Here is a 12,429-nt window from a genome sequence, read left to right as displayed (position 1 = left end):
TTTGTATTCATGCTCAGATGCCGAGGAGCTCAGAAGGTGGGCGACTGTGACCAGTGATAGTCATGTATATAGAGATTAGACATGCATGTGAAAACGTCTCAATGTCAATTGCTTTGGAATGAATTCTTCTGTATGAAAAAAAAATTAAAAAAAATAATGATTAAAAAACAATAATTAGTAGATGTGAAAAACATTAAAAAAAAAAAGTTAATGATCTAGGGGCTGGAAATATGGCTCAGAGGTTAAGAACACTGGTGGTTCTTTCAGAGGACCTGGGTTCAGTTCTCAGCACCCTCATGGCAGCTAACAACCTTCCTTAACTCCAGTTCCAGGGAATCTGATGCCCTCTTCTGTCCTCCATGGGCATTGCATGATACAGATGCATTTACATCAGGCAAAACACTCATACACATAAAATAAAAATAAATTAAAGCTAGTAATCTAGGGAAGGGATGTAGCTCCTGGGTTTAAGTCTCAGCATAGGGAGAAACAACAATTTGATCACTTAATTAATAGAGATAGGAAGCCATTCCTTCAAATAAGAAATGCTAGGATGTTCTAGAGAAGGCAGAAGGAAAGTGGCAGAAGAAATGAGGTGTTGATCGGAGAAAGGAGGTAGCAGACTAGATGGGGGTTAGTTTTAAAAGCATGTAGGGCAGGGCAGGGGTGGGAATACCATGTGCCTTGGAAGGACTGAGTTTGCCTAGTTAAATAATGTCTGCCAAACTAGCACTGAATTAGTATTACATCATGTTCATTTGAGAAGGTCTGTTTTTTTTTTTTTTTTTGTCTTTTTGAGACAGGGTCTCTCTGTAGCCCCAGCTGTCCTGTAACTCAATATGTGGACCAGGCTGGCCTTGAACTCACAAAGATCCGCCTGCCTCTGCTTCCCAAGTGCTGGGATTAAAGGTGTGCGCCACCACGCCCAGTTTTGGGAAGGTTTTTTAAAAAACTAAACCACACTGGTATGCTGTCCTGAATCAGATAGTCTGAGGTAGGACCTTAGAATCTGTGGTTAGACTCTGTGGTATTAATCACAGGCCATTCTGATGCATGGCCAGGCTAGGGAGCCATTAGCTAAAGGAGGAGGCATGGAGTGACTTAGATGATGTTTTCTGAGAAGTGAACAGAGCTATGATTAGTGAAGTAGGGCCAAATCATGCTAGCAAAGGTCAGGCCAGTGTGCTCAGAGTTGCAGCGACAGGCAGTGTGGTTACTCACTGGGTTGATCAGCAGAGATGTTTGGTTAATAGTGTTTTTAGGTGTGATAGCACACACATGCTGTAATCTTAGCACTTGGGAGTTAGTTAGTCATCAGGAGTTTGAGGCCAGCCTGGCTGTGTAAGAGAGTGGGCAGGACAGAAGAAGGAAAGAAAGGAAGAAGATTATGGGAAGACTCCCATGAAGAAGGGGTTGAAGTGTAGCAGAGAAGATAATGGCTAGACCCTGTGGGAGTGGGATAGGCTCAAGTGGAAAAGCAGCTTTTAGGACCAGCAAACACCCTCCAGTTGTCCTGTGACCTACACAGATGCAATACAAGTTTTTAAAATACTTGTACTCTTTGAAAACGTCATACAGTTTATTTTATGGGGATGTGTGTTTTATTTTGCTTTGTTCTGTTTTTTGAGACAGAATCTCGCTGTAGCCCTAGCTGGCCTAGAATGCCCTCTGTAGACCAGGCTGGCCTCTATTTCACAGAGATCTGCCTGTCTCTGTGCTGTGAGTACTGGGATTAAAGGTGGGTGCCTGGCATACAGTGTATTTTGATCATATTTCTGTTTTCCCCAACTACTCCTAGATACACCCCACCTCCTTATCCAACCAACTTCATACCCTTTCCCCATCAAGTCCAATATATGTTGCCCAAATACTCTGGGATATGGAACCTGACCTGCAGCATGATTGACCTATCAGGGTCACACCCTTAAGGAAAACCAACTTCTCCCTATCAAATGCCAATAGCTCAGCTAGAGGTGAGAGTTCATGCCCACCTCCCCAATCCCAGATGGGACTTAGTCTGACTTAAGCTAGAGCAGGTCTTGTACATGCTGTCACAATTGCTGGGAGTTGATATGTGTGACTGCCTTGCAGTCTGGAAAATGTTTTCTTATTCGCTCACCACCTCTTAACAGTCTTTCTGACTCTTCTTCCAAGAAGTTCCCTGAGCCTTGCGGGTAAGGGTGTATATATGTCCCATTTGGGGCTGAGGACTCCCCAGTCTCTTACTCTTTGCATATTACTAGTTGTGGGTCTCTGTGTTAATTGTCTTCTATTGGTAATAAATTTAAAACAGCAGCAGCAACAAAAACAGGTCTCCGTTATGTAGGAACAGCAGCAGCAACAAAAACAGGTCTCCGTTATGTAGGTGCAGAAATACTAGCAATGAGGAACCAGAAGAACAGTAGTGGGGTTGGGGATGTAGCTCACTGGTAAATTGCCTGCTTTACATATGCAAGGCCCAGGGTTCAATACCCAGCACCCCTCAAAAAGGGAGAAAGAAACAGCGCAGATGTATTGAATAAGAAGGAATACAGTTTAGTGACTCCAGTACTGAGTTAGCTGTTTGTCAGAAAGTGACGAGGGTTGGAACAGAAACTGTATTCCCATCTACTTACTCTTGAGCCAGCCAAGCACTTAAATTGACTGTGTCCCTTTTGGTGACTAGTGCTTTGGCCTCAACAGTGCCGCTTGGGAGTGAGTCCTAGGCCCATGGAACCTTATGTGATGTGTCAGCCTGGTTTCTACATCCTGTTTGGATAGCTTTTACTTTTTCCCTCAATGCAGAGAAACCAAAACCAGCTGTAGTCTTGACAGGCAGTTTTAGCAACCACCTAGAGATAGACTGTTTTTCTCTAGAACTCTGATCATCTATAATTTTAATTTTTGAAAATTTGTGGGATTTTTAAAAGATTTATTTTTGTGTATGTGTGTCTGTGTGAGTGTATTCCACATGTGTGTGCCCACAATGGCCAGAAGAGTGTCAGATCCCTGGGAGCTGGAGTTACAGATGGTTGTAAATTGGCCAACGTTAGTACTAGAAACCAAATTCTGGTCTTCTGGAAGATCAGAAAGTGCCCTTAACCCTGAATCATCTCTCTGGCCCCCAAGTTGAGTTCCTAAGTAGACTTCATTCAACCTAATTCAACTTAATTCCATAGACCAGTAGTATAATAGGTACTTGTAATTCTGAATTAAACAAGTGGCTGCCTCAGGAATCTGAGAAATACTGATACATCTTTACATACATGCATCCCCTCCTTCTTATAAAATTAACATTTTTATTTATTTTGTGTGCATGTATGTGTATATGTGCACTCATATTGTAGCATGCATGTGGCAGTCATTGGACAACTTGTGAGAGTTGGTTCTCTGCTTCCACCATGAGTTCATCAGGCTTGGCAGTAGACACCTTTACCTGTTGAGCCATTTTGATGGCCCACTCTGTCTTTTTTCTTTTGAAAAAATTCTTTTCCTTCCTTCCTTTCTTCTTTTCTTTCAAAAATATTTTAAAAAATTTTATGTGTATGCTTGTATTGCCCATGTATGTAGGTGCACCCATGTCTTGCAATGCCTGTGGAGGTCAGAAGAGTGTCAGATCCCCTGGAACTGGAGTTACAGACAGTTGTTAGCTGCCATGTGGGTGCTGGGATTCAAACCTGGGTATTCTACAAGAACAGTCAGTGTTCTTAACCACTGAAACATCTCTCCAGCAGCCCCCCCCCCCTTTTTTTTTAAGATAATGTCTCACTATACAGCCCTGGCTGGCCTGGAACTCACTATGTAGACCAGGCTGAAGCTTACAGAGATCCTCTTGCCTCTGCCTCTGAGTGCTGGGATTAAAAGCATGTGCCACAGGCCCAGTCAAAGGCATTGACTTTTAAAATACTTATCTAGCTGGTGGGCTGGCAAGATGACTCAGTGAGTAAATGTGCCTGCCACCAAGCCTGAGAAGTTGATTTCCATCCCTGGAACCTACATGGTAGAAGGTTAAAAACTAACTCTCACATGTGCACCATTATCACGCAAATGCACATTCTTTGCATTCAGGAGCAGAGGCAGGAGGATTGGGAGTTCAAGGCCAGCCTAGGTGACCTGAGAACCTGTCTCAAATAACAAACTAGCTGGACGTGATGGCCCATGCCTTTAATCCCAGCATGTAGAAAGCTGAGGCAGGATTATGACAACTTAATGCCAATTTGGGTTATGCAGTAAGTTGAGGCTAGCATGGACTATGTAGTGAAATATCATCTTAGCAAACAAACAAACCATGTGGAAATAGTAGGTAAAAGAAGGCCAAGTTAATCTCTCTTTAGTTGAGAATATCATTAAAGGAACCATTTAATTTATATACATATAATCTAGATGTTTCCTTTTGTGGTGGAGGAGTTTTTTTGGTTTTTCGTTTTGTTGTTGCTGTTGTTTTGAGACAGGGTCTCACTTTGTAGCCCTGGCTGGCCTGGAACTCACAGAGAGCTGCCTGTGCCTGCCTCCCAGTACTGGGGTTAAAGCCATGGGTTACCAGGCTTGATTTATTCCTTTTTCTTAATACCGTAGATTTTGTGCTCCTTCTATAATTAAGATTCAGGTTTTTCCCCCTGGAGGAATGTTTTTCTATGGACATATTGGGCATTCATAATCAGGGTTCTATGGATCAGCAAGTCTTTGGATTTGTGTTTTCCTGAGTACATGAGCGTTTCACAATTAATACAAAATGGTTAAGTATGTGTGGCCTGTGGGTCTTATAGTGATAAGTATCCTTAATTTTTATCAGATCCTTAGAATTCTGTTACCACAAAATAGAACTATTAACACCAGTCAAAGCCTTCATTTACAATAATTTGGTTTATTACTATTTAACATAATTTACCATGCAGATTTTCTCCCTGAAGGGAAATTGAAGATGTATTCTTAGACTCTGAATGATTAGTTTTCTTACTGTAATTTTGAAGCTTGTACTTAACCATTAGAATTTGCTTTTATATTTATTTAACTATATTATAATCAAGCTATAGTTTTGCTACAAATACACTTTCTGTTTGTCTTCAGTGCCAGGACCGTCTGGTGACAATGGCATCAGTATTATGATGATCTTAATGGCCTGGGTGGCTATTGCAGTGATCTTGTTCTTACTGAGACCTCCTAATCTGAGAGGATCAACCCTCCCTGGAAAGCCCACCAGCCCTCACAGTGTAAGTCTGGTAGATAATTAATATTTGGGGGGGAGACTGGGGAAAGGGGATGTTTATTTTGACTGAATTATCTGAGGAAGATTTAATTTATGGACTGAATTCTTCCAATATAATTCTAATAAATACTGCAGTCCCTGTAGTCCTTTGTGGAGTTAAACTTAGAAAACAGCGAAGACAGCTAGGTGTAGGTGGCTTACATCTATAATCCCAGCATGTGGGAGCCTGAGACAGGAGGACTGCCATGAGTTAGGGCCAGCCTAGGCAACCTAGTGAGTTTCAGACTAGCTTGGGCTACAAGTAAGACCTTATCTTAGGAGGAGGTGGGGTGTTTATAAAATTATACAGCATCCGAAAAAGTTTTCAACTGGGATGTTGCTTAGTTTGAAGGGTGGTTCTCTGGCACCTCGTATTTAAGGTATGCTTGGGCATACTGGAGAGGTAGAATTGACAGGAGAATCCAAAGTTCAAATCATTCTTGGATACATAAAAAGTTTAAGGACAATTTAGACTATGTGAGACTTGGTCTCAAAAACAAATTGTGTGTGTGTATGTGACATGAAGCCACATTAAGATTTTTTTTTTAAATATTAATTTTTTGTGTATGAGTGTATATAACTGCATGTGTAACGTGCAATGTCCAAGGAGATCCCAAAAGGGCATCATATTCCTCTGGAACTGTAGTTACAGACAGCTGTTAGCCACCATGTGCATGCTGGGAATTGAACCTGGGTCCTCGGCAAGAGCAGCCAGTACTCTTAAACTTGAGCCATCTTTCTAGCCCTGAAGCCGTATGTTAGAACACCAAGTTATTCCATTAATTCTGCTCTTCAGTCTCAGTAAAATAATTGCTGCTTTTCTGCAGCTTTATGTTGTTGGCATTACTTAATGAGTAGTTTCTGGTATAAGGAGAAAGCAAATGTGTGTTGTTAATTGGTTACCACTCTGGACTTTTTAGGAGTAGAACCCATAGACACACATTATGGTGACTGCAACTAAGAAAGAAGGCCTCATTGGCCCACGTAAGAAGCTTTAATTTGCAGGGCATGGTGGCACACCCCTTAATCCCAGCACTCGAGAGGCAGAGGCAACCAGTCTCTATATGGTCATGTAGACCAGGCAGTGTTGGTATTAAAAGCATATCCCACCACCCCTGGCCTGCTGTTTTCTTATAGTCTATGTATAGCTTTATTATTTTTATGTCAGGGAACAATTTCTTCAATGTTTAGAGATAAAGACATTCAATTTAATAACCTGATTTAGAAGCCATTAAAAGTGACACTTGCACCGGGCACGCCTTTAATCCCAGCACGCCTTTAATCCCAGCACTCAGGAGGCAGAGGCAGGTGGATCTCTGTGAGTTCAAGGCCAGCCTGGTCTACATAGTGAGTTCCAGGACAGCTGGGGCTGCAGGGAGACCCTGTCTCAAAAAGACCGAAAAAAAAAAAAAAAATTGAAAAGTGACACTTCCACCTATTCCAACACTTGTTAGGCAGAGGCAGGAGGATCTCTGTGAGTTCCAGGCCAGCTGGGGCTACAGGAAGACCCTGTCTCAAAAAGAGACCAAAAAAAAAAAAAGTGAAACTTCCCCTGGACCTTAGTTCATTGTAGGCCAGAGGTTCTAGAAATATTAGCTTCCTATTAGTGTCCTAAGCAAGAAATAAACAAAACAAAATTCTTGTTGCAAATAGAAATATTGATTACCCTTACAGAACATGTCAGGGCAAGTAAATAAAATCTTCCCAACAATCCTAAAAGCTGTTCTTTACCCCTTTCTTCCCCTTTCTTTTTATTTTATTTGTTAGTTTTATTTGGGGGCATGGGGGGTGAGACAGTGTCTCCCTGTAGCCTCAGCTGGCCTAGAATTCACTATATACACCAGGCTGGCTTCAATCTCACAGAGATCCTCCTGCTTCTGCTCTGCCTCTGCCTCTGGAGAGCTGGGATTAAAGGCATGCACCACTATACCATCTTTTTATATTTTGAAGCAAAATCTCATTATATGACCCAGCTGGCCTTGAACTTACTCTGTAACTCAAACTTGCTTCAAACCCTCAGTCCTCTTACCTCAGCATCCCAACTACTAGGATCACAGATATGTACAACCTGACATAGTGCTCATCTTTTCTTTTTCAATTATTTATTTATTTACTTTTTTAATGTATCTGAGTGTTTTGCCTGCCTCTAAGTGCACCATGTGCATTCAGTGCTGGAGAAGGGCACAAGAGGGTGACAGATCTCTTGGAATTAGAGTTACAGATGGTTGTTAGCTGACATGCAAGTGCTGGTAACTGCACTCCCATCCCCTGCAGGAGTAGCCAGTCCTGTTAGCCAGCTCTCCGTCCCCTCATCATCTTTTTAATTTATATGCTTTCTATTAAAGTGGTTTAAATAAGGGGCTGGAGAGATGGCTTAGTGGTTAAGAGCACTGACTGCTCTTGCAGAGGACCCAGGTTCAATTCCTAGCACCAACATTGCAGCTGCAAACAGTCCTTAACTCCAGTTCCAGGGAAATCCAAAGCCCTCTCCTGACCCTTGCGGCGTTGCCCGACACTGGTGCACTCACATACATGCAGGCAGTACACTCATACACACAAAATAAAAATAATAAATAAAATACTTTAAAAAATAAAGTGGTTCGGGGGCTGGAGAGATGGCTCAGCGTTAAGAACACTGACTGTTCTTGCAGAAGACCCGGGTTTGAATCCCAGCACCCACATGGCAGCTAACAACTGTAACTCCAGTTCCAGGGGATCTGACAGCCTCTTCTGTCCTCTGTGGGCATTGCACGACATGGGTGCACTCAAATATATGCAGGCAATACACACATACACATAGAATAAAACTAATAGATAATTAAAAAAAAAATAAAGTGGTTTAAATAAGTGAATTTATTGTTTTGAACATCAAAGGTTCAGTTAAGTTCAGTGTTCAGAAAGTTTAACACTATGAAACAGAGCATATTTGGACACACTGGCAACCCTAACACTGAGTGTATCTTGTGTTCCCCTGTGGAAATCCATGAAGAGCACAAGTGAGTATAAGGTTGATGAGGGGGTTGGGGAAAGAGGTGCTGTACATTTCTTATTTGTGTTAGGTTTGTTGTATAGGATTTAAATCAAGTCACTTACATCATTTTTCTCTTTTACTGCCAGGGACAGGATCCACCAGCTCCTCCTGTGGACTAATTTTATGATCTGGGAAGCAAAAATTGTTAACGTCTTGCACGACCAAATGATTGAAGATGACCAGAGTACTCTTAACGCCATTAGAACTGTTTCCTTTTGCATCTGCATCTGGGATGGTATCGTTTTTCATGAGCTTCTAGAAATTTCACCTGCAAGCTTACTTTTGCTTCCTGTGTCGCCACGATTCTTATTTACAGTGTATTTGAGTAAATGATTATATTGAAAAGTTACCTGGGGCTTTGTTGGTTGGCCTAAACTTAAACATTCCACTGTTCTTTTTGTGACTGTGATCATAATGCCTGTGGTGGTTTCTGGCCTGACTGAAGGAAAACTGAGATTTCTGCATTTAAATAGTTTTGATGGAGTTTTAAATTTTCTTTTCATAAGGTATTTGTAACATTATTTGGGGTTATTGGGCTTGTATGAAAGACAATTACAGCCACACTGTGCTTATATTACTTGGCAATTTTTTTGTGGGTGACAGTTTTCTGTAGTTCTTGGGACTTTGGCAGCTTTTAGAATATTTTACTTACAATTTACAGGTAAAATTGGTATCATTAGAGCTGGCTTATGTGGCTAGAATAGAAGTGAATTGGTTGTTTACAAATTTTTTAATTCCCATTAAAAATGTCTTATGTTAAGATTAAATAAACATGATTGAATGATATGGTGGTTGATGTACAGTCCATTACAAGCCATTGAAAGCCAGCATACATTAGCCTCACAATGTTCATGAAAGGAAGAAAGTTTATGTTCTCTGCCTTTGCCAGGTATAATCTCTATCCGGTAATAACTTGACCAATAATTATTTTTAAGCGAGTGCCTCTCAAGAAGCTTCTCTTCTGTTCTAACATTTCCCTGTTAAAATGAAATTATCTAACATCTGTATGGGGTGATTGGGTTGCTAATGTTTGTTACTTATTCACAGGTTTTTTTTTTTTTTTTTTTTTGAAGAAAAATGTTGAGTCGTTTGTTACCCTTCTGACTTAAAAAACGTATTTAATGAAGTCTTAGTTTCTTCCTAGGGAAGGGGAAAGTTATAAACAAGAATATTTTCTCACCCCTTAGCTCATTTCTGTTTAGTAATGGGATATATTAGGATGGGAAGAAACTTTGATATCAACAAAATTTTGAAATGTATTAAAAAGTAAGAGCAACGTTGCATTGTTTTGCTCAATTTGGAAAACAGTGAATACAAATACGGCATTTAAAAAATACCCATCTAACCTGTGTGGTTATAGAACTGTTTTTCCCTAGTAAGTGGCTGCAGATGATTTATGGGGGCCAGAATACATTTTGCTATCAATGTAAGAATTTCTCCTACTAGGTCAGTCTAGGTTGTCACTGTGTAGATCTGAGAAATTATTTGTATGACTTAAATAAACTTCTCCATACCATTGTACCGTCGACAGGCCTCCGATCCAGTTGTGTGACACTCTGGTTGTTTTCTCTCGCTATTCTGCTTATACTCTAACTCATAAATATTGTTGAGGGCATCACTTCATTCCCTACTGTAATACTGACTGTTTGCATTCATCCTGGTGCATTTGGCTTTGTCTCTGCTCTTGAAATAATATAACCACTTCTTCATTACTTGTGCTTATAAAGAGGCAATTTAACCCAGGTAAGTTAAATCCCGAATAAACAAACACCATGGAGTAAAGGATTTTCCTCTTGCTGTGGCCAACTGGAAGCCTTCCTGGCTTTATAGCTGGTAAAGAGTTTAACACTGAAGCTAGGTTTGGTGGTACTTTTGAGGCCAGACAAGACTTCATAGTGAATTCCAGGCCGGGCTGGACTGCATAGCAAAACCTTGTCTCATAAGAAGAAGGAGAAGGAGAAGAAGAAAAGGAATTTTGAGCTGAAGAAAATTAGTATGGCATCAGACGGAGCAAAATCTGTGTAGCATTCATTTTTCTATCCTTGCCCTTTAACTCTTGAAGGCTTGCACATGTATCCCAACAGTCTGTTTTCTAACCTGCTAGAAAGCCAGTCCCTGACAGAGATACTAATTGTAGTCACTGAATCTGCCTCACAAATAATTGAGAATTCTTCATCTTGGCTAAAGAAATGGCCAAAATATGGGTGCAGAATGTCTAGTATTAGAGACCTAGAAATTTGAATTCTTATCTAGTTCTTCATTTTGGTCACATTCACTTACTGTGTCTAAATATATTGACCTTTTCCTATATGAGCCCTCTATTAAGTTAGTGACAGAGTTTTTTCCCCTCAAAGCTTTTACTTTCAGACATAGGAAAGGCTTAGTTATATGTTCAGCAGATGTATATGAACACAGTTGGGTAAAGAACAACCAGTTCAAAAATTTCAGTGCCTGTTAGAATGCTTCTTTGTGAAGTAGTCTCAGGTTGGTTGGTTATCTTTATAAAATTTCTCTGTATTTCCTGAAAAGACAGTGTCCTGCACATAAGAGTATTATTAACCTAACTAATAATTTATATTCCCTTCTTGAAGCTTCTACGTGTGGCCTTTTAGTTGAGCATATTCTTAAACCATTATTTGGCTTGTAAACATTCTCTACCTGTAGCTACAATTCTTTAAAAATAAAGAGAAAGTAAAAAAGAAAGCTTATATTTCTGCCACTTTTGGCTGTTAATGTTGCCTGGAGTAATTTTGTTTTGTACAAAGTCATAGTTTTGTTTTCCATATGGGAAAGGTAAACATTGGAACTGTTTATAGTGAAAGATTTTATCATGTATCTAACTAAACACTACCCATGGTCAGTAAGTCATGTTTCACAGTGTTTTTCCAGAGTAGCTACTGAGAATAGTAGTACTGTGGTTCCATTTAGTGTCTGTGATAGTGTTTCTGCAATTGCCAATATCTTAGATTTTTCAAAGGAACCTTGGAAGTCTGTCGCTCTCAGTGATTTTGTATTCAGATTTGACCAGCTTAGTTGAAAACACAAAATAGCAACTTGGAGAAAGAAAAGTGCAGAGAGTTCATAGTTAGTGTTAAATTTTGTTATTGTAATAGTAGATAGGGTTAGTCTTATATTTCTCAATGAAAAATCCTATTATTTGTTACCATGTCTGAAGATTATTTTGTTAAAAGTCAAAATGGTCATGTGATGTACTAAATGTAATTTGCTGTTCCTAAATGTTTAAATCATGCCAAACGAATTAGTCTGTGCCATCCAGAGTTTATTGTTAATCTTTTACTGAGTACTTGGATTTGGGTAAAGGGCTTGTACTATGCACTTTTTATTAATGAATAAATAGAAAATGTTAGTAATACTCTTTGTTTTTCTGTTTGGCTTTCATGGGAAGAGATAACCTTTTTTAATAAAATGTTAACATCCTACATTAAAATTTCTAGGGAAGACTTCTCACCTGCAACTAAAGATAATCTTAAGGGAGAACTTTAGGCAATAAGAAAAATATTTATAGCCAGGCATGGTGGTGCACGCCTTTAATCCCAGCTGAGGCTGAGGCAGGTGGATCTCTGTGAGTTCCAGGTCAGCTGGGGCTACAGGGAGACCCTGTCTCAAAAAGACCAAAAAAAAAAAAAAAAAAAAAAAAAAAAAGAAAGAAAGAAAAAAGAAAATATTTATGTAATAACAGCATAGGGCTGGAGATGAAGTTTAGTTGTTACAGTACCTTAAATGCATGAAGCTCTAGGTTCAATTACCAGCGCCTCATAAAGCAGACAAGGTGGTGCATACCTTTAATCCCAGCACTCGGGAGGGAGAGGCAGGTGGATCTCTGTGAGTTAAAGGCCAGCCTGTTCTACATAGTGAGTTCCAGGACAGTGTCACCACACCCGGCTATAAAATAACTGTTTTAAGTATAGGACCACTATTCAGAAGAAAAGAACCTCTAGAAAATTATATCTAATTATATTCCTTTGGTTAAATTTGTTTTCTTTCTCTTCCTAGAATATGGGGTCAAATAGACATCAGCTTTGAGGGAATAATATGCAGCCGTGTTTAAATAGACATATATTACAAAGGATTTAGACATGTAACTGCACTGAAATCAAACAAAGTGGAAATTTTCTTTTTCTCTGACCTGGAATGTGCTCAGACACTGGCAATC

The 12,429-nt window shown here is 39.9% G+C and overlaps 1 protein-coding gene across 1 annotated transcript in view; it reads left to right on the top strand.

Annotated features, from left to right (window-relative positions):
- Smim14 (small integral membrane protein 14) overlaps window positions 1-11,628 on the top strand; it is a 126,156-nt gene extending 114,528 nt beyond the window's left edge. Inside the window, exons 4-5 of the mRNA XM_008833245.3 lie at window positions 5,047-5,189; window positions 8,342-11,628. Of these exons, the coding sequence (XP_008831467.1) occupies window positions 5,047-5,189; window positions 8,342-8,374 (176 nt within the window). The 3' untranslated portion in view covers window positions 8,375-11,628. The remainder of the gene's footprint in view (window positions 1-5,046; window positions 5,190-8,341) is intronic.
- The last annotated feature ends 801 nt before the right edge of the window (window positions 11,629-12,429 follow it).

The sequence above is a fragment of the Nannospalax galili genome, unplaced genomic scaffold (assembly GCF_000622305.1).
Source record: "Nannospalax galili isolate Female #2095 unplaced genomic scaffold, S.galili_v1.0 scaffold236, whole genome shotgun sequence".
Classification (NCBI taxonomy): Eukaryota; Metazoa; Chordata; class Mammalia; order Rodentia; family Spalacidae; genus Nannospalax; species Nannospalax galili.
Note: the sequence above shows the minus strand (reverse complement) of the source record. Positions and strands in the feature narration are given on the sequence as shown.